Here is a 27874-nt window from a genome sequence, read left to right as displayed (position 1 = left end):
ACGTACTCAAGGTCCTGCACGATTGCCGGCGTAGCCAGGCGTATCCCGTGGGGCTTTGGTAAAATGTCACAGTGCGTGTACAGCCCACGCTTGCTTGTCACGCTCGTGTCACACCAAGTTCTCCCCACTAGCGCTGCTGGGTACCACGAGCGCTGAGCCGCAGTCACGCTGTATCAACAAGGGACACCGATCGAGTTGCTCATCAATACATTTCGGCGCACATCAAAACAGAATGCTTTCCACGACTGTTAAAACCGGAACGAAAATGTACACAGTAGATACCGCTCCAGCCACACCATCTGCACATCAGCCTCCATACGCCCACACATAACAATCCGCGATCCTTTTAATATTATTTCCTTCACGTTGAACACGTCGTGATAAGGACCAGGGTATATCGCACTAAACATGGTAAGAAACGGCCGGTATGGCGCTGCGTCCCAAGGACAGTAAAATCGCATTGAGAAGATAGGTGGCTTTGAGACACCCATGGCGCTTAGAAGTAGTTGCCAGCAGGGATGGCGCAGAAAATGCCGACTGCGACACCGCCAATGATGAGCGAACCGAGGATCGCCTGGATGAAGATGGTGTCTTGGATCTGGCGAAGTGCAGGCTCCTGGATCCAGACCTCGCGGTCGAAGATCTTGCGCACAACATTGCGCCTCTCGTACTTGGCGATCCACGGCTCGTCCTCCCACGAGTTACTGGATGCGTGCGAGCCGAGTGTGTCATTGGAGTCGATCTTAGCGTCGTAACCTTGTGGCTCGTCATCTGAGCTGAACAGCTCCCATGGTCGCAAGTGGCGGTGGTGCATGCCGTGAAGGACGACACACATACCCTTCCAGGCAGCGATAAGGGTGGATATGCCGATGATGAATCCGAAGAGACCCATGACCCTCCAAGCACGACCTGCGCTGCTTAGAGTGAGGATGATACACGTGAGAAGACCAGCGACAATGCCGCCAATACCCAGTCCGCGCGCAAAGATGACACGAGGGCGGTTGCCGTTGCAAATTGTCCAGCGAATGAAGTTGGGGTGAGCCTGGCAGCGGAGCGACCATTCCACTGTGGTGATCACTTCCTTGAACGCAGATGGGTGAGTAGTGTTCTGCAGAGCGTGCAGTAAAGCGGTGCGCTCCTTCGAAGAAAGGTTGAGCTGGCGGGAGCCGCCGTCAGCGATGTAGATCGAGATGATACGGTTAACCTCCTCGCGATAGGGCTGGACGGTGACTGTTGTGTATGAGCATTTTGGTCCTAACAAAAGAAAAATTAGTAAAACTCACGTGGCTTCCACTTCAGCCCCGCATTTTCAAACGCACCTGCAGCACGTTCAGAGTGGTTCACTTTGCCGGTAGTCATGCTCTCATCATACGAATCGAGCGACTCATCCCGGCGGTGCGAATCACTTGTTGGCGTGTGCGGTGGTGTGAAGAATGGGTTATTAGCGTTGCTCTTGTCGCTGCGCTTGCCAGTCTTCTCGCTGGCAAAATCGGTGCCCTCCAGAATAGCGGCCACATCTGGGTTCTTTCTGGTGAGCTTGGGCGCCTCGACATTAGTCTGGCTGCCGGCCCACTCAGGCGACAGGAGCTTCTCGCTCTCAGGCAGCTCGTGGAAGCGCTTGCTGTAGTCGCGATACCAGAGGAAGAATTGCAGATTCTCAGCTGACAGCTCGATGTACTTCAAAAAGTTCATGAAGTCACGGACTGTGCAGGGCTGCATGTGGTTAGCATTGCACGACAATCAATCCAAGCAGTTCAGGTTGGGTGCGGGTGAGGCACAATGCGAGGCTTGCAAACTTACAGGACAGACACCACCGGCAATGATGCGGTCGAACGACAATGCCTCAGGAATGCCATGGGACATGCCACTGCTGCCGGAGCGGACAGACTCGTGAATAGACAGCTGCTTGTGTTCGCCACTGACTGACTCGCTGGATGACTCGGAATGCCTCTGAGGGCGACGGTAGGTGAGGTTGTAGACCATGGCGTGGAAGCTGGTGTGCTGTGGGCTGATGTTCAGTTTCGTCACGGCTGCTCGCGTGGGGGCGTGAGGTGAGGCAGGAACGACTCCTGTTAAACAAGCACGATGAGACCCGTGATGAGAAGTGATGTATGCAATTCCAGTAGACCGGGCGAACGGTGACTTCGATAGCGAGCTGACAGCAAGCCACGCGAGGGGCGGGAGGATCGGATCAGACTCTAGATCGATACGGACGGGACTCCGCTGAGAGTGGTAAGAAAGGCGTCGGCGTTCTTCTGCTGGGAGAGGACTGGGCACACACGGCGGAAAGCAAAGCGTGGCTCGAGCCACATATAAGTAGATACGAGTAAGAAAAAGAGCAAGCACCTTGCCTAGACAGAGGCCCCGACTGCGCTCTTGCAAGCGCAGAGCAAGCTGCACTTGCCTCCACAGGCGGCGGTTCCCCAACTCGGCTACGATGCGTGGCAGCTCAACGCCCGTGGTTGCACATGGGATCCTCGAGGTCGCCGATCAGCAGGCGCGCCCCCGCAGCCATTCCTAGCGACACTGGCCAGCTCAACCCGCACGCCAACTTCGGTTCCTGTCAGAGTGTGCAGCTTGTGGAGGGAGCTGAAGTCCAATCCCCGTCGCGCACTGTATGCATAAGATTCGGCAGCCTGAGCATGGGCCGTGTCGATCACTCGGCTACTCCTCAATCGAGACAGGTGTCGGCGGAAAATGCAAATCTCTTTCCTCTTGCAAGCATAGCCTGGTGCATGGGTCCTCGAAGAACCGTGGCGCTGGCCGGACTGACCGTCAACCTCAGTCGGAAACAAACCAAATTAAAGACTCGACACGAACCGTTGTATCTCGGGCGCAACATTCACAAGTGCGCAAGCGCGTGAAGATGAAATTCGGCCGCGACATGGCGAGCGACGACACGAAACTGCAGGCTACTTGCATTGTTGCTGCAATCGACGGCTGACAGCAGGAGAATGACGCTCTTTCAGACAGCCACTTTTCGGACTATGTCCTGGCAGATGTCACCGCAGACGGACAGGATGCGCATCCATGCCGCCGGACATGGATGCGGAGTGGCTCACCCACGATTGGAGCTAGTACTGGCGGACACAAGACGGTGCTTGAGATTACACATGAAAGCTACCAAACTTTTACTTTTCTAGCCGTCAATTGGGCGCGAGCACTAGGTACGTCCACAGTGAGCTTCAGAAAACATCTGGCGCTCGACCACGTTATGAATTGCGTGAGTTTCGGGTGTCCATGAGTCGCAACTGATGCTGTACATGAAGGGAAAGGCCGATGACGATCTGCTGGTAAGATCCGGGCGCCTGCAGAGACTCGACGGACGGCTGCTGCACGGGAAGAAGTAACTGTGCCGCTGACGCCTTCATGCTTATTATCTCGCTTAGACTTGACCACGCCCTCATCGCCAGCATTTGGGGACCACAGCGCCTCCACTTTACCTGATGAATGTCACCCAACCGATTGCAAATCACCAACAGTCGAGACAACAGAAATTGAAATCGAGAAATTGGGCACGGGAGACCCGCTCAGGGGCCGCGGCGTGTGAACGGGACAGCTGCGGTTCCTGAGAGTCACACGCGATGCCAGTTTTCGTGCGCTTTTGTCATGTGTTCAGAACGAGTACCTCACCGATTCGTACAGAATGGAGACATGGTGGAAGTCAATCGTAGAATCGCCGTCCGTTTTGGGACTATAGACAAGTGATTATTGACGTGCACTACTGCGACTTTCGAAGCTTTCAGCACGACTCAGACGATCAAGCTTTGCCGGTGCACGCCGTGGAGAGCAGCAAACCACGCAGACAATCGCTGCTCTCTCTCTCACAGACCACCAACTGCCCCTTCCTCCCTCGTGACTAAAACTGTCTTGTACCAGCTTGCGACAGCAGTCAACGATCCGCAGTCACAGGCATTAGCGATTCATGCACCTGCAGATGTCGAAGAGACGTAAAACGTCCAACTAAACCATCGTCGTCGTTCGCGTAGCCTCATCGCCTGCCTCCACTTCCATCATCGGCGACTTTTCTTAAACCCGTTCAGCTCGAGTCTAAATAGCGGAGCCCGCTATGGAGGTTTTCAGCGACCAGTGCGTCACTACGATCGAGCCCTCTCTCTAGACGCGAATCTTGCCTGCTGCAGACCGACGCTGATTGGCCACGGCCATTGGATTCCGCTGACCTCGACTGCGGGACTGCGCAAGCGTAACTCCGTTTCGCTGCAGAAGTCGAGGCTGACGCGAGAAAAGCAACGAAAGTCGGTAGAGAATACGAGGCTTGCCATGTGGCCGGGGCGATCAAACAGGACACCGTCGATCACGACGTGACAGATGCGGGGAGGTCTGGCGACTACCGTGTGGTGCACGAGAAGTTGCTTCTTTGAGCCGCAAAGGGCGATCAGAGGTTGTGCGATATTGGGGTCGCCCTTCTGGTTGGGAAAAGGAAGATCTATGGAGACCGTCGCCCCACCACAAAGTTTGGCACCACCCACTGGCTGCACGCATGCTGGAGAGAGCTGTCGTTTCATTACTTCGTAAACGGTAGGTAAGAGACCATCACTTGTGCATGGGGAGTCCAAGGTAGGCACTGCAGGTAAGACGATCTTGTGAAGGTGCTGACGAAAACGACTGCTCTGCTCGAAGCGTGAAGCGTGAGAAAATTAACTTCGATGACTACACAACATAATTCGTAAGTCTTTTCTTTGTCGCTACACCTGTCTTCGCAACTCCAGTCTTAGATTTCTACATACTTGTTTCAAGCCTGTGCAGTTGCTCTATATTTTAGCGACTTCTTGCCTCTGCTTTACAAGCACAGCCCCGTCGCTTGTCAGTTCCTGTACAGCTCTGATCGTGCTGATTCTGTCTTTGGTTTGCTCGAGTTCCAGTTGCAGGTATTCTTGGACATCGAAGCTCATTTGTACATATACCCCTCGCAGATCTGCAGTTCACTCTGCATGAGCGTGAGAGTGCATCGCACTCCAACGCAATTGATAGAGTGCCATGGATCCTGGATTTGACGTACCGTTGGGGTTTCTGAGCCGAAATCCCATGCTACTTCGATTGTTGTTGCATGGGAAGCCCCACCCTCCAACAACCGTCACATTCGATCGAGACTCTGATTGCGAATAAGGTCCATGTAGGCTTCAAGCAAACTGCCGAGTACAACGAAACCGACATGGAGATTATGTCTCGACTGTCGATCAAAGATAGTATCCTTGTCTGTCGATCAAAGATAGTATCCTTGTCTGTTGATCAAGGATAGTATCCTTGTCTGTGGAGAGCGCGTGTTTCTCAGCTTCTCTATCCTTGCTTCACGTTCCTCCTGAGAACCCAATCCTTCATAGCCAGCGACCCCAAGTCTATGGAGATTCTCTTTGTTATAAGCAATGTTGTACTTGGCTCCGCCTGCACTTTTCCCTTTGGTCGTCGACGTTTTACCGAATTGTTCTTCGGCCCCCTTGAGCTGTCTCTGCGAGTATTCTATGACATTGAAATTCAATTCAATCGTACCATCCCTTCTCGGCGATCGTCGGAACAAGATACCTGGTCCCATTTCCAATTACGACCGAACCTTGAACCTCGTTCGGATTTCCAATTGGTTCGAGTTCTTGCGAGCTCCAGACATGATCCAGAGAGGTAAAATTCCATGTCATACTGATGGCATTGACATTAAAAGCTCAGTCTTGGCGCCATCATGTCATGCGCTCGTGGCTTCGGCTGCCAATTTCATGCATGTACATACATGTTGAGCAACTAGCCAAGTGCCGTCGACTCAAGCATGCGGGCCGCCTCCAGCTCCAGATCAGCTCGTGCTCGTACGCAAACTCTTGAGAGCTCCGTGGCTGTGTCCTCATCTACAACCAAGTGTATCTCGATGTCTGCATAAAGCTCGTGCCAACTGTCTTGTACCCCCATGGTCTATCTCGTCATAGAGTTGTCGGCATGACAACCAGAGTCCCGAAAAGTCGCGGCAACCGTTGAACGGAAGGAGAGCTGTGTGAGCGTGTTTTGCGAGACAAACGTTTAACGTCAGTCGTCCAAGGAACAAGCGGCCCTGTGTGGCGGCCATTACGAATGCTGAGACGATCATTGAGGTGGTTCGTGCCAGGAGCAACGTCAGCTGTTGCCTTGTGAAGGTATGACTAGCTGTCTTGAGGGCCAACCGACGTTGCGAATACTTCTGTTCGAGGGAAGTATGAGCAAGACGAAAATTCAGGCAATATATGAGGTCGAAAATGTAGATTCGTATCTGCAATCAGATTGGTGAACCCATTACGAACCTGGATGTCTCTGCGTCTGCCTGTCTCTGCGTGTCTGTCTCTGCGTGTCTGTCTCTGCGTCTGCCAGTCTCTGCGTCTGCCAGTCTCTGCATAGGTCATATCTCCTCACCATCGAGTTCGGCATCTACATCGTCGACTAGTTCAAGTTTGCGCAGTTTCTTTATTTTTCTTACAAGACCGAGCTCGTTTCTCTGGGACGCTGTTCATTCAGCACAGCTCATTCCACGGCGAAGCAAAGGTGATCCAGCATGTGCAAACTAATTCTATCTGCATTTGTTCGCTTCTTTGACCTTGAAAGACAGTCGCTCTCCGTTTGCTCGAGCGGAACCGTCGGGCTCACAAACACGCATCGTACAAAGATCCATCACGGCCCTCCACAACAAGCCCAGTTCCACCCACACCGAGATAGAAGAAGCTGTTGAAATCACGGTCACTCCATCACAGCAACTATGACGGCGCGAACCCTGGCTCCGTACGAGCCACCAGGGCCTAGTCCACAAGTAGAGTATGAAGTGTCGCATCACCAGAATCTCGGTCGAGATCATGTCCTCATTACCAGTATCGGCGCATTCCCAACGCTCCGTGGCGCACAGGATTCCGCTCAGGACATTCTCAGATGCACGCTCGAGCAGTACATGGCAAGAGGTTGGAGCGGGTACTACTGCAACGCCGTCGATCTCGACTTCAGAGGCCTCATTGCCGGACGAGTGGGCGAACACGAATGTGTGTACCTGAGCGAGATCCAGCTCCACGCCAGGGAGCGAGCGTACAAGCCATTCCAACTCCAACTCGACCATGGAGAGGAACGGGTATGTGCATACATCAATAGACACGAACCACCAATCCCCAATCCCGGCCACAACACGTATCCAGCACCGTTCCCAACTGCCCTGCTGACTCCCTGGCGCCCGCTGAGTCCCTCGGCGCAGATACGGCGGGATCTGAACTCGCACAGTAGGCAGGCTAGCTCCTCGAGGAGGTCGGATAGCTTCTCGCAGACCCGGCCGCAGTATTTTGATCGGCCAGGGTCCTTTGTCCCACGCGCTTCTGCGCACTATGACGAGGCCATGAGCTTCTCCGCTGTTCGGAATGACGACGCTAGCGCAGATCAGATTGTAGGCACGGGGAGCGCGCGACGAGGGCCTGGGTCGCACCCACACGGTAAGCAACGATATGGTAAGCACCAACGCGCTGCGAGGTATGGAATGCGAGACCGTGTCACTGATCGGTAGGAAGGCAGTTCTCTCGGGGGCGGCTACGATATCAGGAGCGGCTACAATATCAGGGGCGGCTACGATATCAGGGGCGGCTACGATATCAGGGACGGCTACGATACCAGGGACGGCTACAATACCAGGGACGGCTACAATACCAGGGACGGCTACAATATCGGTCATCCGTATCTCGGACGCAGGCATTCGTCGATCGGGGTATAGTCGGACAGCAAGGACTTCCAGCACACAGTCGAGGACAAGCTGATGCGAGGTGGCAAGATTACAGTCTCGGTCCTGGAAGCCAGACGCACCGCTGGACCCTCAAGCACGGGACAAGGGTGAGGCTTGGTAAGAGGGTTCGAGCAGGGACTCATCACCGCGTCGATGACTACGTCTGGGACCCAGGCCCGCAGGCCAAAGCCACGCAATCAGACAGAATCCGCGCTCAGCAATGCCCGTTTGGCCATGTCGTGCCGTCAGTTTTTCGCTCACAGGATACGGCTGTAATGGCACATTCGTTCGGCGCAACGCACAGATGCCATCCGCGCAGTTTAAAAGGCAGTCCACCTTCTGCTCGCATCAGAAGCCCAACTCACACCCCCTCTCTCTTAGATTCCCAACTCACACCCCCTCTCTCTTAGATTCCCAACACAGACACACAACAGTGAGCCCCCACCGCCGACCCTCCACTCCCATTCCCAGCTCACACCCCCAGACCATGTACACCAACATCCTCCCCCTCGTCTTCCTCACCAGCCTAGCCACCTTGGCCACCGCCATGGCCGTCCCCGCGCCCGCGCCCGCGCCTCTCTGCAGCGCGCAGATGTACCGGTGCGACGCGACGCGGCGGCGGGTCGAGGTGTGCGGCAGCGGCGGGTGGCAGCTGCAGGCGCTGTGCGGGACGGCGTCGTGTGCAGATGATAAGACGCTGGGTGTGCCGCATTGCTATGATTAGAGTTGGGTGAGTGCGAGGGCGTGGCGTGGTGTGGTGTGCTGAGCGGGGGGCTGACGTGGAGTAGATTTGCTGCGCGGATGGAGGTGGACGGCGTGACTGACGAGCTTTGCGTGGCGAAACAGTAGAGTGGAGTGGAGTGGAGTGGAGTGGAGTGGAGTGGAGTGGAGTGGAGGTGGAGGTGGAGGTGGAGTGGAGTGGAGGTAGAGGTGGAGTGGAGTGGAGGTGGAGTGGAGGTGGAGTGGAGGTAGAGGTGAAGTGGAGGTGGAGTGGAGGTAGAGGTGGAGTGGAGATGGAAGTAGACGTGGAGATGGAGAGACAGGACTCGTAACACTTGAATTGATCAGCCGGGTCCGCGCGCTATACACACCAAGTGGCTCTCCACCAAGTGGCTCTCCACCAAGTGGCTCTCCAATATTCCCTTTCGCCAAACGCCAAGCGCCAAGCACACGTCCACTCAGGCACCAACGTCCGTCTCCTCGGGGAGGTTGAGATTCAGGCTCAGACTGCCCAGCGGCAAGCCGCCGCCTCTGCGGGGCCCAACAAAGCCCTGTCGCTGGCGGCCGGTGCGGCCGCGACCCAGCCAGTTGTACTTGAGCTCCTTGCTCATGCGGGCCATCTTGTCCTGGCTCTCGTCGGCGCTCTGCAGACTCACGAGGACCGAGACGCACTGCAGCATGCGGCCGACCGTCTCGGTGACCTTGGCAGAGTCCATGGGCTGCAGGCGCAGGCTGTGGGGGAGCGACTGCGGCGGGTGCAGCGTGGCGGGGTGCGAGTGCGGGTTCGACGAAAAGGAGCCCGCCGAGGTGTTGCTCGTTGCGCGGCTGCGGCCCGAGGGCGGGAGCGACGAGGATGTGGATTCGAGGTAGCCCGCGGAAGAGTGGGACGCGGCGTTTGTGCCCAGGCTGGCGCCGTTTGTGCCCAGGCTGGCGGCGTTTGTGCCCAGGCTGGCGGCGAGGCCGGAGAGGGCGTCCGAGGCGCTGGACGCGGTGCCCGGGCGGGCGTCGGGGATAAAGGACGGCGACTCGAGGCCGGCGTTGAGGTTCTCGAGCGACAGGCGCGAGAAGATGGCCATCAGGCTGTCGCAGCGCGGGAGGATGACAATGTCGCGGAACATGAGCAGCGTGATGCGGCGCACGTCGAGCTCGCCGAGAATGGGCATGTTCTTGTGGGTGGGCGACTTTGTGTTCATCTCGTCGGGCAGCACGACGCCCCAGAACTCGCTGGCCTGGATGCTGGACATGATGCCCACGCCTCTGAACTCGAGATCGAGGGGCAGGAAGACGGCCTGCAGGAAGGGCAGGATGGTGGTGAAGACGACTAGCCACATCTCGACAAGGTGCGGGATGAGGCGCTCGTCGGGTATGTGGCGGAGGGTCTGGTCCAGCGAGCCAAACCCCGTGTACAGGAGCTCGTTGAGGTCTTCGATGAGCAGAATGGGCGAGCGCTTGTGGATGCAGCGTTTAATGTGCACCGTGACGAGCGCGTTGAAGTCCTGGACCGGCGGCCGCGGGTCCTCGCCCTCGAATATCGACAGCACGCGCGCTTTCAGCAGCGGCCACGCGTCGTCGGGCGACATGCCGGTGATGCCAAAAGACGCTCCCAGCTGCATCATCTCGGCCGTGTGCGCCATGGACGCGCCCGGCGCAGTGCCGCCCGGGGTGCTGTTGAGGCTGCCCGCGAGAGACGGCCATTCTGCGCGCTCCGTGCTAAACGAAGGCCTCGGCACGAAGCTCGCGTCGAGGCCCTCGCCCAGGTAGGCCGCGGCTTTGGCGTTCTTCTTCGCTTCGCGCAGGCCCCGGCCGCCGTGTCTGAGATCGAGGCCCGTCACGGAGCTGGGGAAGGAGCTGCCGGGCAGCGGCGAGGACGGGGCAAAGTTGTAGAGCGACTCGGGCGCGTTGGGGTTGGTGGGCCGCGACGTGCTGTTTGCCGACGACAGCGGCAGCGCGTGGTCGTCCTTGTCCTTTAGCTTGGCCTTTGTCCGCGACAGGAAGTGGTGCTTGTGCTTTTCCTTGGGCTCCGGCGCGTGGGGCTCGGTCTTGGCCACGAGCGTCGACGTCGAGGCGTTGGTCGAGGCGTTGGTCGACGCGTACAGCGACGCGCCGGCCGAGGCGTACAGCGACGCGCTGCTGCTGGCGGGCGCCGAGTCGAGCAGACTGGTCGTCGACTGGTTCATGACGCGGTTGAGGGCGTGGGCGCTGTGGATGCCGATGCCCATCTTGCCGGGCGACGGCAGCGCCTGGTGCTTCTTGTCGGCGGGCTTGTCGAGCTCGATGCGCTTTGGCTTGGAGGACGAGAAGAGCTTCATCGTCTTGCTCTTCTCCTTGGGCGCCTTCTGCGGGACCAGCTCGGCCGCGGCCGCGGGCAGCCGGGGCGAGGCCTGGCCGGCCTCCGCGAGGCCCGGCGAGGCCAGCGGGCTCGCGGGGAACGCGGCGTTGGCCGCCGTCGCCGCGGCCGAGCGCGTCGGCGGGGCGGTCTGCTGGTATGTCATGCCGTTTGTCCGAAAGGTCATGGACGGGCTGCTGTGCGTGGGCGGCGGGCTCAAGGGCTGGCTGCGGCTGCCGGGCGCGGGCGCGGGCGCGGGCGCGGGCGCGGACGCATTGTGGTGGCCGTGGCCGTGGCCGTGGCCGTGGCTGTCGACGGGCGCGGGCACCGTCGTCGAGCGCTTGCGCATGTGCTGCGCGCTGTAGGCGGCCTGGGCGGCCATCTGGCTCGCGGAGAGGTGCGGCGGCGGCGGCGACGACACCAGGCTCTCGCCGCGCATCGACGCCAGGCCCGGCTCCAGACAGCCCTGCGAGCGCTGGCGCGGGCGGTGGCCGAGGCGCGCGCGGTCCATCAGCGACGTGTGGCTCTGCGCGGCGTGCACAATCGCCGGCCGCGAGTAGTTGTGGGCGGGCGGCGTCTGCTGCGGCGTCTGCTGCGGCGTCGTCTGCTGCAGCGTCGCCTGCGACCCGTCCGAGTCGTGCTCGTCCGACGACGGCCGCTGCGGGCCCGTCGTCGGCGCCGCGGGGGTTGTCGGCTGCATCGCGTCTGGCCTGTCGCCGTGTCCGTCTGTCCGTCTGTCGCCGTGTCCGCGTGTCCGTCTGTCGGTGTGTCCGCGTGTCCGCGTGGGGGCTTTTGCGCGAGGGCTGTCGTTTACGTCTTCGCGGTCATGGCCAGCATGCCACTGTTGGCTCTATCATGCAGTCGTCCGTCTTTTTGTCTTTTTGTCTTTTGTCTTTTGTCTTTTTGTCTTTTGTCTTTTGTCTTTTGTCTTTTGTCTTTTGTCTTTTGTCTTTTGTCTTTTGTCTTTTGTCTTTTGTCTTTCTGTCTTTCTATCTTATGTCTTTCCGTCTTTCTATCGTCTTCCCCTGAGCCGCGGCGTCTTCTCTCTGATCGGCGCAGTGGATGCTACGAGTGTGTCGTCGGAGGTCGCCCTAGCTCGCGGTCGATCACTGCATACATGAGGTGCATGAGGCTGAACGCCAACCAAGCCCCACAACCCCACCACTCCACCAGAGCACAACGGCCGTCTCCCATCCCATCCCATCCCGTCCCACATCCACCAGCCCGCTCCGTCGCCGCCGCCATGTCGAGCCTCTCCGCAGCCTACGCCTCGCCCAGTGGCACCCTCGTCTTCTCCGCCCAGCTGCCCGCAGTCTCGTCGTCTCCACCCACCAGCGACCGCGTTGCCCATCTCGGCGACCGCGTTGCCCATCTCGGCGACCTGCAAGCCGGCCTCAAGACCCTGCAGACCGATATCAACGCCTTCCTGACCCAGAAGATGGCCGACGACAGCGCTGGTGATTCGAGGGAAGAGGATAACTACGGCGAGGAAGTCGTCGACGAGGACTGAATACCACATGGAACCAACCTCGACCCCAAAAAGTTGGTCCACTGTCGCAATCCAAACGCAGCGCATCATGTTTCTCATCACTGTTGACGGGGTTCTGCACAGCCGTGGCAACGTCATAAACTCACAGTCGTATGGTCTCAAGTTTCGTCCGCTTGCCATTCGTGTCGTCTCGTGCTCCTCTCAAAGCGCCTTGCATCTCTCAAAGCGCCTTGCATCTCTCAAAGCGCCTTGCTCCTCTCAAAGCGCCCCGCACCTCTCCAAGCGCCTGCACCTCTCAAACTTCCACATCACCCCACTATGGTCCCTTCACCGATTCGCCCATGCACGCAGGCTCCTCGCAGCACCAGCACCAGCCAAAACTCGCGCTTCATCGGGCACAGCGCGTGAGACGGCAGCCTACTGTTCCGGCTGGAACCCTCTAGAGGCACCGGTTGGAACCCTCTAGAGGCACCGGTGTGCTGTGCTGGTAGCCGTGCGTGTTTGCCACCGTGCCGCTCGCCTTCATTCTCATCTTCACCTTCACCGCACGGCTGCCTGCGCCGGCTGCTGGGTACATGACCACGCTGTCTCTTCTCTCACCATCCTTTCCTCGTTGCTCTCACCACTTTTTCCCCTTTGCACTCTCCACATTTTCCTCTTTGCACTCTCCACTTTCCTCGTTGCTCTCACCACCTTTTCTCGTTGCACTCACCACTTTCCTCGTTGCTCTCACCACTTTCCTCGTTGCACTCTCCACTTTTCCTCGTTGCACTCTCTGTAATCGTGCACGGCAAGGAAGAAGCAGTCGGCATTCGCATTGAAGCCTACAGCAACCATGGCGAGCAGCAGCACTGACGGCGAGGCCTCCCGGGCAGCGACGCCAGTCGACCCGAATGCCATCACGACGAGCTCTCTAAAGGCCCTTCAGTCCGCAGACCAGCGCAAGGTTATGGACATTGTGGACAAGCTTCGTCGCACCGGTCTCAGCGGCATTGTAGAGCTGCCCCAACTCGTCGTCTGTGGCGATCAGTCCTCGGGCAAGAGTTCTGTACTTGAGGCCATTACCGAGATTCCCTTTCCACGAAAGGAGAATCTCTGCACTCGATTCGCAACCGAGGTACGTTACCTGACAAACACACAGCACACATCGACTGACCGCACCAGATCATTCTCCGACGCTCACCTTCAGCAACCATCTCCATCACCATCACACCAGACAAGCTTCGTCCTTCTGATGAGCAAGACACGCTCAAGAAGTTTCGCAAGTCCATCGATGACTTTGGCCAGCTGCCTGCAATCATCGATGAAGCGACACAGGAGATGGGTCTGGGCGTCGTTGGCGGCATTGGCTCCAAGGCCTTTTCTCGCGACGTCCTGTCAGTGGAGATTACTGGTCCGGATCGACCTCAACTGTGAGTATACACCAGACGCGCACAGTGACGCCTACATTAGACGCGCACAGTGACGCCTACATTAGACGCGCACAGTGACGCCTACATTAGACGTGCACAGTGACGCCTACATCAGACGCGCACAGTGACACTGTGCTGACCGTCATAGTACTCTAGTTGACCTTCCGGGTCTGATTCACGCTACGAACAAGTCCCAAACCGAAGCTGACAAAGAGCTCATCCTGAATCTCGTCAAGGAGTACATGGCGAATCCTCGTACCATCATCCTTGCTGTCATCAGTGCAAAGAACGACTTTGCCAACCAGGTCATTCTGGAGCACTGCAAGAAGATTGACCAGCAGAACCGTCGCACTCTCGGCATCATCACCAAGCCTGACTACCTCCGTGAGGGCTCAGATAACGAGCAGTCCTGGATCGACTTGGCCCAGAACAAGGACATCTATCTCGAGCGCGGTTGGCACATGCTGAAGAACCGGAGCGACGACCAGATGGACTTCACCTTTGAGCAGCGCAACGAAGCAGAGAAGCTCTTTTTCAGCAAGGGCCGCTACGTCCACGTGCCCCGCGACAATGTCGGCATCAACACCCTCTGCGAGCGTCTGAGCAAGCTCCTGCTCAACCATCTCATCAAGGAACTCCCATCGCTCAAGGAAGAGATTGCGAGCAAGCTCGATGCTACAACCCACGACATTGAGAAGCTTGGAGAGAGTCGCAAGACTATCAAGGAGCAGCAGATGGTCCTCATGAAGATCAGCATGCGCGTCAACGACATTCTCAAGTCTGCCACCAAGGGCTACTATGAGTCGGGCTTCTTCGGACCCGTCAACATGGAGGCTGCCGTCGACTCGTCTGACAACATCCGTCGCTTCCGCGCCGTTGTCCAGCACCTGAACCTCGCCTTTGCCGAGGACATGCGACTGAGAGGCCACAAGTACGCGTTCGGCCGGGGTCCCGGCGACAATGAGCGAGACGCCGAGGAAGAGTCCAAGGCGTACAAAGAGCTCGAGAAACTCGAACTCGACGACGTTGTGCTTTCGCCCAAGCCCAAGAAGCTCAGTCGCAACGAGGCCGTACTCTGGGTCCAGAGGACGCTGGAGCGAACCCGTGGCTACGAGCTCCCCGGTACATTCCAGCCCATGCTCATCTCGCAGCTCTTCTGGGAGCAGTCGCTGCCATGGCAAGAGATTGCCGCGGAGCACATCAACAAGGTTGCTCGCGCGTGCAGGGAGTTTGTCTTCGAGGTGCTCAAGCACACTGCGCCCGCCGAGTTCCAGGCCGCGCTCGCCGCAGTCAACGTCGATGCCGCGCTCGCCAAGACGCTGAAGAAGGCGAAGAAGGAGCTGGCCAAGATCCTCAGGGACAAGGCCCGCCACCCCAGCACCTACAACCACTACTTCACCGACACTATCCAGAAGATCCGCCAGCGCAAGCACCAGAAGGCGTACAAGGACGCCGAGCAGGCCTCGGAGGTGATCGTCCGGAGTCATGGCGCCGCCGAGTACAAGACGTACGCGGATAAGGACAAGCTGCAGGACGCACTCAACAATGCGATTGAGAAGGACATGGACCGGTTCTCGGCGCAGGAAGCGCTCGACACGCAGCGCGCCTACTACAAAGACGAGCTGAAGTACTTTGTCAACGCCGTCGCCAAGGCCGTCATCGAGCGCCACCTGGTCGAGCCTCTGCCCGATCTGATCCTCTCGCCTGTCACCGTCACGCAGATGAGCGACCAGGAGGTCGAGTTCGTCGCCGCGGAGCCGCCCGAGATCACGCAGCAGCGCGCGCACCTGGAGAGCAGGAGGGTGATGCTGGAGAAGGGGCTTGACACGTTCCGGGAGGCTATGGGCGGGCTGAAGCGCTGAGCGCGGCCGAACTGTGCGGGACGGGGCGGTTATTCGTGCTGTTGACGGGTTCTGGCCTTTTTGCGGACGATACGTTGCGACGTCATGCCTTCAGCGCACCTCTGCGACGAACATTGGCAGATCAGGATAGACCTTGATGACGGTACTAAACCTGTACAGAGCAGCGTCTGATGACGATATTACAATCAATCACACACAAGCCTAAGATGACCCATTGTGACATCCATGGCCTTGTGCTGACTCCTTGACATGCCTCGCACACACCAACCCAGCAGCAGTCTCGCTCTCCCTTCGCACGCAGCGATCTCGTTGCCCTGGCCACACGCCAACAAGACCGATGCAGGTCAATCACGTAATTCCTGCTTCGCAAACACAAAAGTAGCGCTCAATTCGCTCTCAGATTACATCAATATACACGTCACTTTTCCATTCACATTCCGACATGCTCGTCTTCACGCATCTACAGCTTGGCCTCCTTGGGCGCAATCATGAGCTCGGGGCGGACGTGCTTGTCAAAGTCCTCCTCGCTGATGACCTTGAGCTCCATGGCGGCCTGCTTCAGCGTGAGGCCGTTCTTGTGCGCGTGCTTGGCCGTCTTGGACGCGGCGTCGTAGCCGATGACGGGGTTGAGGCAGGTCACCAGCATGAGACTGCGCGTGTTAGCCGTGTTCGAGACAGGGTGCTTGAGGAGCGGGTGGGAACGAGGATCGAGGGAGTTGGGCAGCGCTCGGGATATCAGGACATCAGGGTCCAATGCACTAGGGTGTGAGACACGGAGGGACTTACGATTCGGTAAGGAGGGAACCTATACGCTTCTCGTCCGCCTCGAGACCCTCGACGAGGTTCTTCTCGAAGCTCCTCATGCCGTCAGCCAACAGGCGCGAGCTGTGGAGCAGATTGCGGATCATGACTGGCTTGAAAACGTTGAGCTCGAAGTTGCCCTGCGAGCCGGCGAATGTGGTCGCGGCGTTGTTGCCGAAGACTTGTGTGCAGACCATGGTCAGGGACTCGCACTGTGTGGGGTTGACCTTTCCGGGCATGATGGAGGACCCGGGCTCGTTCTCGGGCAGCTTGAGCTCGCCGAGGCCGCAACGGGGGCCGGAGCCGAGGAAACGGATGTCCTGGGCGATCTTGAAGAGGGAGGCGGCAAGGGTGTTGAGCTGGCCGTGGGCCTCGACAATGGCGTCGTGGGCAGCGAGGGCCTCGAACTTGTTGGGAGCGGTGATGAACTCGTGGCCGGTCATCTTGGAGACCTCGGCGGCGATGTCCTCGGCGAATCCCTTAAAGGTGTTGATGCCAGTTCCAACAGCGGTTCCACCCTGGGCAAGCATCCTGAGGCGGGGCAGAGCAGACTTGACGCGCTCAATGCCGTAGTCGAGCTGTGTGACGTAGCCAGAGAACTCCTGACCAAGGGTCAGAGGCGTGGCGTCCTGCAAATGTGTGCGGCCAATCTTGATGAGCTTCTCCCACTGTTCGCTCTTCTTCTTGAGGGCGTCGCGCAGGCTGGTGAGGGCGGGGAGGAGCGACTCCTCAAAGTCGAGAACGGCGGCGATGTGCATGACGGTGGGGAAGGTGTCGTTCGAAGAGGCGGACATGTTGACGTGGTCGTTGGGGTGGACGGGCTTCTTGGAGCCCATGGTGCCGCCGAGGATCTCAATGGCGCGATTCGAGATGACCTCGTTGGCGTTCATGTTCGACTGGGTGCCGGAGCCGGTCTGCCAGACGACGAGGGGGAAGTGATCGACGAGCTTGAGGCTGGCAACCTCCTCGGCGGCCTGCTGGATGGCCTTCCCAAGCTTAGGGTCTGGCAGATGTTAGCATATGCGAAAGGTCCACGGCCTCAGCTCGCAGCTGAAGCCAGCCTAGGACGTACCCAGCCCAAACTTCATGTTGACCGTCGCAGCAGCGCCCTTGAGGATACCGAAGGCGCGCACAATGGGAGGAGGCATGCGGTCCTGGGGCTGGTTGATCTTGAAGTTCTCCAGCGAGCGCTCGGTCTGGGCTCCCCAGTACTTGTCGCTGGCGACCTGGAGCTCGCCAAAGGCATCGCTCTCGGTGCGCGTGTTCGCCATGGTGGAGGTTGCGCTGAACAGGCGGCGCTGTGCGGTCAACGGCGTGTATGTGAGGGACTGGCGTGGGACGGTGGAGAGAGGACGCGCCATGCGGAGCAGGGAGGGGTTGGTCCTCGCATGTGCCAGTGAGCGCGTGCAGCCGGCCTCGGCAGCCCGGAGCTGTGTACGGGCGCTTCTGAACATGGTTGCGACTCGCGTGGTGGAGATCGAGAAGCGAGGTAGACGGCGGGCAATTGGCGATGTGTGACGTGCCGATTGAAGAACTGCGATGCCTGCTGTGCTCTGCTAGAAGGATGACGACGGAAAAAATATCCTCAAACTTTCGAGAGCTCAGAGCTTCGCACGGAACAAGTCGGAGCTTTGCTGGCCACCATTGCCGAGCACCGCCACGTGACCGGCCATGGAGCTTCCCCACCAGTGGTTGAGGAAGTCTGGGGAGAAAATCAAAAAAACGAGGCACGATCCACAGAAACGCAACAGTCCAGTCTTCAAATAAGAAACGCAGAATCAGACGAGACCCCATTCTTCCTTCCTCCTCGGCTCCTCTCCCAAGCGGCCATAGACTGCAGCACAATCCATGGTTCGGGCGTTGATCCTCATGCGCCGTGTTCGCCTTTTTCTTGACTTTTCCTCGCTCGTTTGCATTCGCAATGCATCGGCCCGCTGAGTTGCACCACTCTAGCTTGACCACTCCAGGGCCCGTCCAGGAGGCACTCAATCAATACTCGGCGGCATGGTCGTTGTCTCCCGTGGGTCAGGCTGCCCACGGACTGAATGAAACTCTGCCCCTCGTACTTCGTACCTGCCCAGTGCCCGCTCTGCTGGCTTTGGTCTTGGCGTGCCTGCTCGTTGATGGTGCCGCTGGTCGCCATAATGGCTGCGGCAACCCTCACTGATCTATTGGTACGGTGGGCTCGTAGTCACGGTAGCCTGCCAACTTCCCATTCGCTCCCAGCGCAGAAGTAACTTTGAGGCAAGCTGCGTCTGAAAGACAAACTGCAGGCGGAATGGGGCGCTGCACGCTTCGTGACGCCGACACGAGTACCCTGTCCCTAGCAGTGCTCGGATCCAGCTTGCCGCCGCCAGACGTCCGCTCCTTGCGCGAGTTCGTGCTTAGGCAGAGGTCACTCCCGGACAAGGTGGCGCGAGGGCAGCTGGTCTCGCTCATCTCAGCACGTAGTGGGCCTTTTGACCACATGATTTCACCGCTTCGTTGTTCGTCACCGTTCGCACCGGTTAAGCCATACATGGTGCCGCTGTTGCTCAACCCCGCTTGCGTTGTCTTCATTCAAACCTAACAACCTCGCTGACAACAAGCGGCCTTGCTGCCTGCCTTTTGCCCTTGCAGCTTCGCTGCTACCCGCTCTCCGCCTGCGAATTGCCGCTTCAGACGCCCTCCACGCACGGCTCCTGCACGGGGACAAGACCTGACCCTCTGCCCCTTCACGCATCTTCTCATCTTCTACACTGTGTCCTCGATCTGGATTTGCGTCATCACAGTACCCTCGTGCTTGCTTTTGGATAAACCTCATTTCGTCAACTCAGCGTCTTCAGTCTGAACACTAACGTTCTTCGAGGCTGAGGTTTGAGAGCACCGCTAGTTGAAGGCCGACATCAAGCTTCACTCACACCGGGACACGTCAGGCCTTCTCGGAAGCCCGACTTGTGTTGTCTCTGTCGTACACATGGCTGCTTCTGACTTCAGTACAAGCAATCAGTATACTGCAATGTCGACAGGTGCAGGAGCTCGGAATGCAGACGTATCTCACCCGTGGTGTCCAGCTGCGCCGTCATACCCACCTCAGCAACAACAGCAACAACAGCAACAAGAGCGACAATGGCGACAAGAGCTGAATCAGACGTTTCCTCAGCATAATTTCAGTCACCTCTTGCCACCGCCGCCACTGTACAGCAGCAGTCCATACGGTCACCCACGAGCCCAGTATCTCCCCTCTCCGTATGCCAGCTATGACGGCCAGCATCCTTTGGCAATGCATTATCCACAGTCTACCTTCAGCTATCCACCACACCCACCGAGACTTCCCCCAGCAATACGAAGTGGCCGTGTGGAAGAGCTCCTTGACCGGCCTTGCCCTGATGTGTATCACGGAGGAAGTGCAAGTCATGGCACCTATCACACATGGCCTCAGGGTCTACCTCCATCCGCGTCTGGCCGTTGTCCTGCGTGGAGATCGCCTCAGCCAGCTGCAATGACCGTGGACACGCCGAATCTGCCGCATGACAGGGGTCAGCCTGTCCAGGGATTTGGTATTGGGAGTAGTGGTATGCAGCAGTCTCAGCAGATCTATCCGCCGCACCCAAGGCTGCCGGTGTCGAATCAACCTCCACAATTGCGGCAGAACCAGGGACTACAGTCTACTCGTACAAATGTCATCCGTCATGACGGACATACAGAAGTGCAGGATCCTAGTGGACAAATCCGCCGCTCAGATCGTAGCTCATCTCCACGTACTTCCGCCCGTCGAAGTTTCGACCGATACTCTGGAGATATGACAAATTCTAGCACCTCCTCTGATGCAGAAGAAGCTGCAGCTCGATCGCCGCCCGCCAATCGCATGAGGCGTGCACCGAGGGAAGGTCGACCGCGATTCTACGGCCAGGTCCACGATCCCAACGTGATCATTGGTCGCCAGATCAAAGAGCTCAAGGCAAGTCTGGTCAAGTACCTCCTTGGCCAATTGCCGGAAGTCACATCCCCGACATGCGATATCTGCGCAAAGGACTACTCGGCGACAAGTGTGCAGCCCTCAGAGGAGAAAGAAATCGCCGTCATGCTACCCTGCGGCCACGTCTTTGGGGAGTTTTGCATCGATCAATGGGTACGTAAGTCCGTTCCCATGTTATCCGTGAGCTGACTCGCACGCAGTTCGACACATGCAAAACGCACAAAAATAAGATTACATGTCCAATGTGCCGCAAGCAGCTTGTCGCACCTCCACCATCACCGTATAGGAGAGGCTACTACATCAGCGCAATGTCGTACCCACTCGCCGCTCGCAGTTCACGACCGTTCGAAGAACCGACGGCCAGCGACTTCCAGCCAGCGCATTATGCACGCGTGTGAAGGGCGATTGAGAAGAGAGCATCTGCGACAGCCACCCAGAATGAAGACGCCCAGAATTCGGCGCGACCAGCAGGTGTGCCAGCTCCGCAGCAGGACGAGCGGGACGCCTGGTTTCGGCATTAGTGTGATGGGGCGGCGGTTTTGGCTATGATATCATTGTTGTGCATCCTGGTATCTATCAAAGCTTATCGGTAGCCCCCCTCGGCGTTCAGGGAGTATGGGATATGGGTTGGAGTTTGGGTCTGAGACTGCACTTTGGGTCCAGATGAGACATATTCTGTCACCAAGATGGAACAAGATTTGGGCGTTCTGTAGGGCAGCAATAATACCAAGACTTTGAAGCACGTTGTCGTGGTCGAGCCGTGTTGAGATGGTGAGCAAGCTAGATCCTGGAATGCCCATTGGTTGCCCATGGCGAGCAGCGTTGACAAAACAACACACCCCGCAACACACCAACAAAGCTGGCGGCAACATCACCACACACTCTTGACGTAAGCTGAACACTACACAATTACTCTGTAACATTGTTTATTTTCTGTGGACATTAGCTGTGCCTGCCTCTGCTCGTCGTCACCTGCATTGTTGTTCTAGTCGAAGCTGCGACGATCAGAGTCGCCGACGCTCCTTCCCCGCTGCCATTGCCTGTTTGCTGTTGACGTGCAAACATGGCTTCGAACACCAACGGACAGAACTCTCAGCTTCCTACACAACCTCCCCCACTTCACACTCGCACCAGCGAGATGGACCAGCCCGGCACACCCACGCAGGAGGGCTTCCTCAGCCCGCGCCAGACGCCTCAGGGCAGTCCAAGCAAGAGCCACGCGCCGCCCGGTGCATTTGACCTGCCCAGTGTATTCGACAATGCGATGAAGCTGTTCCCTACCATGGGCTCACCCACCAAGCAGAAGCCAGACACACCAGGTTCGCCCAGCAGGCTGAAGATTGGCACCAATGCCGACCAGGGGGCGGGAGACGTCACAACGCTCACACCAGGCAGCCCTACGCGCAAATCGAACCAGGAGAATACGCCGCCAGGAATTCGTCAAGACACACACAAGGACCCCAGCTTCCTCACACATGCTGCGCAATCGCGTCAGGAGCCATATCGCACAAGAGGGGCGGAGGGTTCGCAGCGATTCTACCCTGCGCCTCCACGCCTGTCCGCTGAAGAGCTTGAGAAGGCCAGGAAGCCGGCCGTGAAGCGACTGGCAAATGTGACCCAGCTATGTACGTTGCGGTGATCGAGTTACACACGCGTTGCTAACTCGCCACAGACTTCCTCGACTATTACTTCGACCTCCTCACTTATGTCCACACCCGTCAGAACCGCCTCAACCAGTTCAAGACACAGAACCCAGCACCCCCAGACACACCCGAAGCCGAGTATAGCGAAGCCCTTACACAATACCTGGGTCGCGAGCGCGCCAACCTCCGCAAGCGTCGCACTCGATTGAGGCAGGGTGACTTCCAGATCCTCACACAAGTCGGCCAGGGAGGCTATGGACAGGTGTTCTTGGCCCAGAAGAAGGACACCAAGGAGGTGTGTGCTCTCAAGGTCATGAGCAAGACACTGCTCTTCAAGCTAGACGAGGTCCGCCACGTTCTCACTGAGCGTGACATTCTGACCTCGGCGAAGAGCGAGTGGCTTGTCAGGTTGCTATATGCCTTCCAAGATGACAAGAGCATCTACCTCGCCATGGTACGTCTGACCTAGCTTGACATTGTGGGCTTCGACTAACGCATCACAGGAATACGTACCCGGAGGTGATTTCCGTACACTATTGAATAACACTGGTGTACTGCACAACCGCCACGCACGATTCTACATCGCAGAGATGTTCTCCTGTGTGGACTCGCTCCACCAGCTTGGATACATTCACCGCGATTTGAAACCAGAGAACTTCCTCATCGATAGCACTGGTCACGTCAAGCTGACTGACTTCGGCCTGGCAGCTGGTATGCTCGCTCCCATCAAAATCGAGTCGATGCGCATCAAGCTACAGTCGGTGAGTGACGTGGTCTCGCCCTTCGGTCGCCCGGTGGAGGAGCGAAGCGCGGCTCAGCGCCGAGACAACTACCGATCTCTACGTGAGCGAGACGTCAACTACGCGAAGAGCATTGTCGGCAGCCCGGACTATATGGCGCCCGAGGTGCTCAAGGGAGAGGAGTATGACTTTACAGTCGATTACTGGAGCTTGGGCTGCATGCTCTTCGAAGCTCTGGCTGGATACCCACCGTTCGCTGGAGCTACGGTCGATGAGACATGGCAGAACTTGAAGCAGTGGAAGAAGGTACTGCGCAAGCCGGTCTACGAAGACCCGTCTTATTTCCTGTCAAAACGTACCTGGGACCTCATCATCCGCCTTGTTGCCTCGAAGTCAACCCGTTTCCGCGGTATTTCTGAGATCCACGCACACCAATACTTCACAGAAGTCGACTGGACGAAGCTGAGAGATAATAAGGCGCCGTTCGTCCCAGAGCTGGACAGTGACACCGACGCCGGGTACTTCGACGACTTTGGCAGCGAGGCTGATATGGCGAAGTACAAGGAGGTGCACGACAAGCAGGCAGCACTAGAGGCCATGGCCGAGCGCGATGAGAAGATGAACAAGGGCCTGTTCGTTGGATGTAAGTGTATTGCACTCTTGTTGTGCTGACATCGCTGACCATGAGACAGTCACCTTTCGTCACAAGAAGACAGCAGACGAGAGCGGCAACCCTACCAGCCCGAGGAAGCCTCTCAGTGCGGTCGAAGAGAACTTCGGCACTATCTTCTAGTGTTGACCACGGCTGCATATCTTTGCACTGGCTGTGTCGGTTCCGTTTACCTTTCTGGGCCTGGCTAGGCAACATTTGAAGCATACAAAATTTGACATTAGAACGCATGATGAACCAGGTGGTTGAGAAGTCGGTTCAGTATCATGTCGCTGCGCACGGGTTTGGCGTTTCTGCATGTAATGAGTTGGGCGTGGGCTGTCATGATTCATCTGGTGTGCGGTTTCTCTTCAAAGAGCGCTGCCATGTATTAGTAGATAGTCTGGTTACTTACGAAATGATACCCGTATCTTCTTACTTCGATATAGGCATGTATCCGTCTTTGCTCACCTTGCTTACCCTTCTGCTTCTTTGATACATCGTGATCGATCGGTCCCCCCCTCCGGTCTCTCCCGAACTTCCCTCTTTGACGCGCTTTCGCGCGAGCACGTGTTGTGTTAGCGTGAATTCAACTTATCCGCCTGCAACTCAACGACCCCGCAACGACACATCTCAACGATGCCTGGCATCGTCCGCAATGGGCGTAAACGGCCCTCACCAGAGGCACCCGAATACGATTCAGACTCAGACCTCCCCACGCCTGTCTCTGTGAACGGCAACAAACGCGCTCGCTACGCCCGCGACGCGTCTGGCAGTCCCTCTCCGACGAATGGCAACCGCAGCCGCCACAATGTCTCAGCGAACGGCATTTACGATAACGATGTTTTTCAACCCGGTTCGATCGTACGGGTCAAGCTCACGAACTTCGTCACATACACCGCCGCCGAGTTCCACCTGGGTCCCAGTTTGAACATGATCATTGGTCCAAATGGAACGGGCAAGAGTACACTTGTCTGCGCGATTTGCTTGGGTCTCGGATGGTCGTCGAATCTCTTGGGAAGAGCCAAGGAGATGAGCGAGTTCGTCAAGCACGGTGCGGACGAAGCTACGATCGAGATCGAATTGGCTAAAGCGGAGGGCATGCGTGCAAACCCAGTTGTCACGCGAACACTGCGTAGAGCCGACAACAAGAGTGTCTTCTTCCTTGACGGCAAGCACGCGAACAAGAACGCTGTCATGGACATGTGCAAGCGCTTCTCCATCCAGATCGACAATCTGTGCCAGTTCTTGCCACAAGATCGAGTCGTCAAATTTGCCGAGATGGCGGACACAGAGCGACTTAAGGCGACTTTGGATGCGGCAGCTCATCCCCAAATGAGCGAGTGGCACAATCTACTCAAGACCTTTCGCGAACAAGAGAAAGAGCTTGAGATAAAGCGGCACGCCGATTCAGAACATCTCAAGAAGCTGGAGGCTCTTCAGAACACGACGCGAGGTGACGTCGAACGATGGAACCAGCGTCAGCAGCTTGCGACAAAAGCGGCAGCCCTCGAGAAGGCACGGCCAGTGATACAGTTGAGGATACGCAAGAACGAGTTCGCCCGATTGAAGGAGGACGCCGAACAAGCGAACCGAGAGCTGGCTGAGCTACAAGCCGAAGTCGAGCCCACCAGACAAGCGGAAGCGGATGCACAGTTTTATCATGATCAGGCCAAGCAGGTCGTGCAGCGCCGTAAGCAGATGATGGACATGATCAAGAAGCAGGCAGAGAAGAAAGCACAGGCAATTGGTGCGGAGAACAAGAACATTCAAGTATTCAAGGACCAGATTACCGGCGAAATTCGCTCCAAGCAGGGTCGCCAACAGGACTTTGCTCGTCTCACGAAGAAGATCGCAGATCTCGAGCGGAAACGATCGGAACAACCTGTCGAATATGATGAAACTTCGTTCCGACAACGTAAAGAGGAGTTGCGCCAAGAGACCTCAATAGCGGATCGTCAGATTACCGAGCTGCGAAGTGCAATGTCGGCCATATCAGCTGAGATTGGAGACTTCACTGCACAGAGGAAGTCGGTTCAACAACAACGGGAGCGCCTTGACACACAAAGCGGCAAACAAGCCAGTCTACTCCAGAAGCTCTCCCCCCACACGGCCCAGGCATGGGAGTGGTTCCAAAATAACAAGGCGCAATTGCCTTTGAGAGGCGAGGTCTATGGACCACCAATCTTGACATGCTCGCTCACAGACACCAAGTACGCAGATGCTGTAGAAAGCCAGGTGAGATTGGGTGACGCCGTTGCCTTCACGTTCACGAATAAGGACGACCAACAGCTTCTGCTCCATGAGTTCACGAGTAAGGACAAGCTTGGTCTGCACAATGTCTATCTCAGGACTTCGCCGAAGCCATTGTCTGCCTTTCCTCCCCCCGTTCGTGACGCAGACCTGCCACGGTATGGATTCGAAGGCTATCTCCGCGATTACATCACCGGACCTGAGCCGGTTATTGCGATGCTTTGCGACAACGTTAAACTCAACAAAGTTGCGTATGCTGCAAAGTCGATTACCGAGCGGCAACATGCAGAGGCATCGAGTAGTCCGATTCAGGCGTGGGTCAGCGGTCGAGAAACGTACAGAATCACCACGCGCCGAGAGTATGGCGTTTCTTCTACCTCCGTTAACCATCTCAAGAGGGCATCTTTCTTTGTGGACCAGCACGTCAACTCAGACGAAAAGATGCGACTTGACGAACAGCTACGCAAGATGGAACGCGAAGGTCAAGATATGGTCAGTAAGCATAAAGCAGCAAAGACTGAAGTTCTGCGGCTCGAGGATGAGGTCAAGGCTTTGAAAAACCAGAGGGTATGTCTTGTGCATCACGCTTGTGTTAACAGTGTTAACGTGTAAAGGACGGCATCGTGAAAGAGGAAGCCCAAATCAAGAAGGCCAGGGCCGAATGGGCTGCTCTTCCCCGTCAGATCGGTACGTATATCTTCAATTCGCCCTTATCTTTGTTACTAACGTCATGAAGAGCAAAATAAGACCGAGTTGCAAGAGTATACCGATCTCAATGCACAAACGAGCAACCGCATTCGGGACATCAAGGCTCAGTCACGACAATGTTCGCTGAAGACCGCTGGCCTTGCTCTAGATTATGCTGTGCGTGCACCGCTCGTCGTGAACACATTATCGCTAATTAGGTCAGAAATCCGTCACTGAGTTCCGTCGCCACCACGAGACTGTCGTTGAGGCGGAGATCCGTCTGATCGAAGCTGCTTCGGAAGTCCGGGCTTTCGAGAAAGAGAACAAACAAATCTTAGAGCGCCTCCGGTCAAGAGAGACGCAAGTCCAGCAGCTGGAGCAGGCTAAGGCTGACATGAAACGAGCACTCAAAGTAGAGCAAGGCGCTGCTCAAAGACTGCTCAACGAACTGACACCAGAAGAGCACTCAATCGTTGTTGAGTACAAGGACCTCGAAACCGTTGCTCTGCTCGAGGACGAAATCCAATCGGTCAGTGCTAGGCTCGATATGATGTCTGGAGGAGATAGTTCCGTGGTTAGGACGTACGAGAATCGCGAAATTGAGATTCAAAAGACGAAGGAGTCTTTGGAGAAGCACGTCGCAGCCCTGGAAGAGGCGCAGGCCAAGATTGAAGAGATCAAGGGTCCCTTCGAGAATCAGCTAGATGAGCTCATTGAGAAGATCAGCGGCGCTTTCTCATATAACTTTGCGCAGATTGGCTGTGCCGGCGAGGTCTCGGTTTACAAGGACAAGGACGACTTTAATGCCTGGTCCATTCAGATCTACGTTCGCTTTCGGTAAGTTGGTCAAGTCTCCTCTTGTCCGCATTGCTGACCGTCTATAGTGAGGGCGAAAGCATGTCCGTGCTCAATGCCAATCGTCAGTCAGGTGGTGAGCGTGCTGTCTCAACGATCTTCTACCTCATGGCTCTCCAAGACCTTGCGCGAGCACCGTTTCGCGTTGTCGACGAGATCAACCAAGGTATGGATCCACGTAACGAGCGTATGGTTCACGAACGGATGGTCGATATCGCTTGTCAAGAGCGTACAAGCCAATACTTCCTCATCACACCAAAGCTATTGACAGGCTTAAAATTCCATCACAAAATGAGGGTTCATGTCATCAACAGCGGTGAACACGTCCCGAAGAGTACGACCTCGAAGGATGAGTGGAACCTCAAAGAGCTGGCGAAGATCGCGCTTGCAGTTAGAGGGCGTGTTAGTGCTGCTGCCTAAGCTCGAGCACGAGTAACGCTTGATGTGTTTGGGGGGCGTTCTTGGTTCGGAACTTTCTCTGCATTTCCCATGGATATTGATACCGCGTTTTTTGCAGGACGGAGGCGTAGCGTGATCTATACGACTACTCTTGCGACATCAGTTGGGATTCGCTAAACATAGCAGTGATTGTCGCAGCCAAAAAGGCGGCAAACTGTACATACATTAGTACCCCAAAGTAGGCCTGCTAAGTAGGCCTCTTCTGCCCGCGACAGTGCTACTATCGGTAACGCACAAGAACTTGAAGACCGAATCACTTGCACAGTCTGCTTTTGGCTTCTGCGGTGCGTACGAGGC

General features: G+C 56.9%; 9 protein-coding genes across 9 annotated transcripts; 6 read left to right on the top strand and 3 right to left on the bottom strand.

Annotated features, from left to right (window-relative positions):
• Positions 1-496: 496 nt before the first annotated feature.
• M421DRAFT_69794 (uncharacterized protein) lies at positions 497-1983 on the bottom strand (the record flags this gene model as incomplete). The annotated part of the gene is made up of 3 exons (XM_033596645.1): positions 497-1254; positions 1284-1713; positions 1801-1983. 3 exons carry the CDS (start codon positions 1981-1983, stop codon positions 497-499), a joined length of 1371 nt encoding a protein of 456 aa, XP_033445661.1.
• A 4744-nt stretch (positions 1984-6727) lies between these two features.
• M421DRAFT_7888 (uncharacterized protein) lies at positions 6728-8447 on the top strand (the record flags this gene model as incomplete). The annotated part of the gene is made up of 3 exons (XM_033597438.1): positions 6728-7454; positions 7515-7708; positions 8208-8447. 3 exons carry the CDS (start codon positions 6728-6730, stop codon positions 8445-8447), a joined length of 1161 nt encoding a protein of 386 aa, XP_033445660.1.
• A 227-nt stretch (positions 8448-8674) lies between these two features.
• Positions 8675-11625, bottom strand: M421DRAFT_240839 (HbrB-like protein). Its single transcript, XM_033588492.1, has one exon. The coding sequence runs from the start codon at positions 11467-11469 to the stop codon at positions 8902-8904; it is 2568 nt and encodes an 855-aa protein (XP_033445659.1). The 5' UTR covers positions 11470-11625; the 3' UTR covers positions 8675-8901.
• A 261-nt stretch (positions 11626-11886) lies between these two features.
• Positions 11887-12279, top strand: M421DRAFT_7886 (uncharacterized protein; the record flags this gene model as incomplete). The annotated part of the gene is made up of 1 exon (XM_033597436.1): positions 11887-12279. One exon carries the CDS (start codon positions 11887-11889, stop codon positions 12277-12279), a length of 393 nt encoding a protein of 130 aa, XP_033445658.1.
• An 814-nt stretch (positions 12280-13093) lies between these two features.
• M421DRAFT_103135 (GTP-binding protein) lies at positions 13094-15532 on the top strand (the record flags this gene model as incomplete). Its single annotated transcript, XM_033586877.1, has 3 exons — positions 13094-13375; positions 13423-13670; positions 13819-15532. 3 exons carry the CDS (start codon positions 13094-13096, stop codon positions 15530-15532), a joined length of 2244 nt encoding a protein of 747 aa, XP_033445657.1.
• Positions 15533-15992: 460 nt separating this feature from the next.
• On the bottom strand, positions 15993-17787 carry M421DRAFT_69962 (fumarate hydratase; the record flags this gene model as incomplete). The annotated part of the gene is made up of 3 exons (XM_033596659.1): positions 15993-16182; positions 16319-17336; positions 17406-17787. The coding sequence occupies 3 exons, from the start codon at positions 17785-17787 to the stop codon at positions 15993-15995; spliced, it is 1590 nt and encodes a 529-aa protein (XP_033445656.1).
• A 1502-nt stretch (positions 17788-19289) lies between these two features.
• Positions 19290-20689, top strand: M421DRAFT_94687 (uncharacterized protein; the record flags this gene model as incomplete). The annotated part of the gene is made up of 2 exons (XM_033598226.1): positions 19290-20444; positions 20492-20689. 2 exons carry the CDS (start codon positions 19290-19292, stop codon positions 20687-20689), a joined length of 1353 nt encoding a protein of 450 aa, XP_033445655.1.
• A 450-nt stretch (positions 20690-21139) lies between these two features.
• On the top strand, positions 21140-23753 carry M421DRAFT_423727 (serine/threonine-protein kinase cot-1). Its single transcript, XM_033593555.1, has 4 exons — positions 21140-21916; positions 21964-22388; positions 22438-23317; positions 23367-23753. Exons 1-4 carry the CDS (start codon positions 21355-21357, stop codon positions 23465-23467), a joined length of 1968 nt encoding a protein of 655 aa, XP_033445654.1. The 5' UTR covers positions 21140-21354; the 3' UTR covers positions 23468-23753.
• A 209-nt stretch (positions 23754-23962) lies between these two features.
• Positions 23963-27538, top strand: M421DRAFT_69791 (P-loop containing nucleoside triphosphate hydrolase protein; the record flags this gene model as incomplete). Its single annotated transcript, XM_033596644.1, has 5 exons — positions 23963-26143; positions 26191-26263; positions 26313-26440; positions 26487-27100; positions 27148-27538. The coding sequence occupies 5 exons, from the start codon at positions 23963-23965 to the stop codon at positions 27536-27538; spliced, it is 3387 nt and encodes a 1128-aa protein (XP_033445653.1).
• Between the last annotated feature and the right edge of the window lie 336 nt (positions 27539-27874).

The sequence above is a fragment of the Didymella exigua genome (assembly GCF_010094145.1).
Source record: "Didymella exigua CBS 183.55 unplaced genomic scaffold M421scaffold_29, whole genome shotgun sequence".
Classification (NCBI taxonomy): domain Eukaryota; kingdom Fungi; phylum Ascomycota; class Dothideomycetes; order Pleosporales; family Didymellaceae; genus Didymella; species Didymella exigua.
This window is presented reverse-complemented; position numbering and strand designations above follow the sequence as displayed.

What these genes read in the sequence shown, in the direction of transcription:
- M421DRAFT_423727 (XM_033593555.1), top strand. Translation starts at nt 21,355, where the DNA reads ATGGCTTCGAACACCAACGGACAGAACTCTCAGCTTCCTACACAACCT. An exon ending in GGCAAATGTGACCCAGCTAT is followed by an intron (nt 21,917 to 21,963) that starts GTACGTTGCGGT and finishes AACTCGCCACAG; the next exon opens with ACTTCCTCGACTATTACTTC. An exon ending in CAAGGGCCTGTTCGTTGGAT is followed by an intron (nt 23,318 to 23,366) that starts GTAAGTGTATTG and finishes ACCATGAGACAG; the next exon opens with TCACCTTTCGTCACAAGAAG.
- M421DRAFT_240839 (XM_033588492.1), bottom strand. Translation starts at nt 11,469, where the DNA reads ATGCAGCCGACAACCCCCGCGGCGCCGACGACGGGCCCGCAGCGGCCG.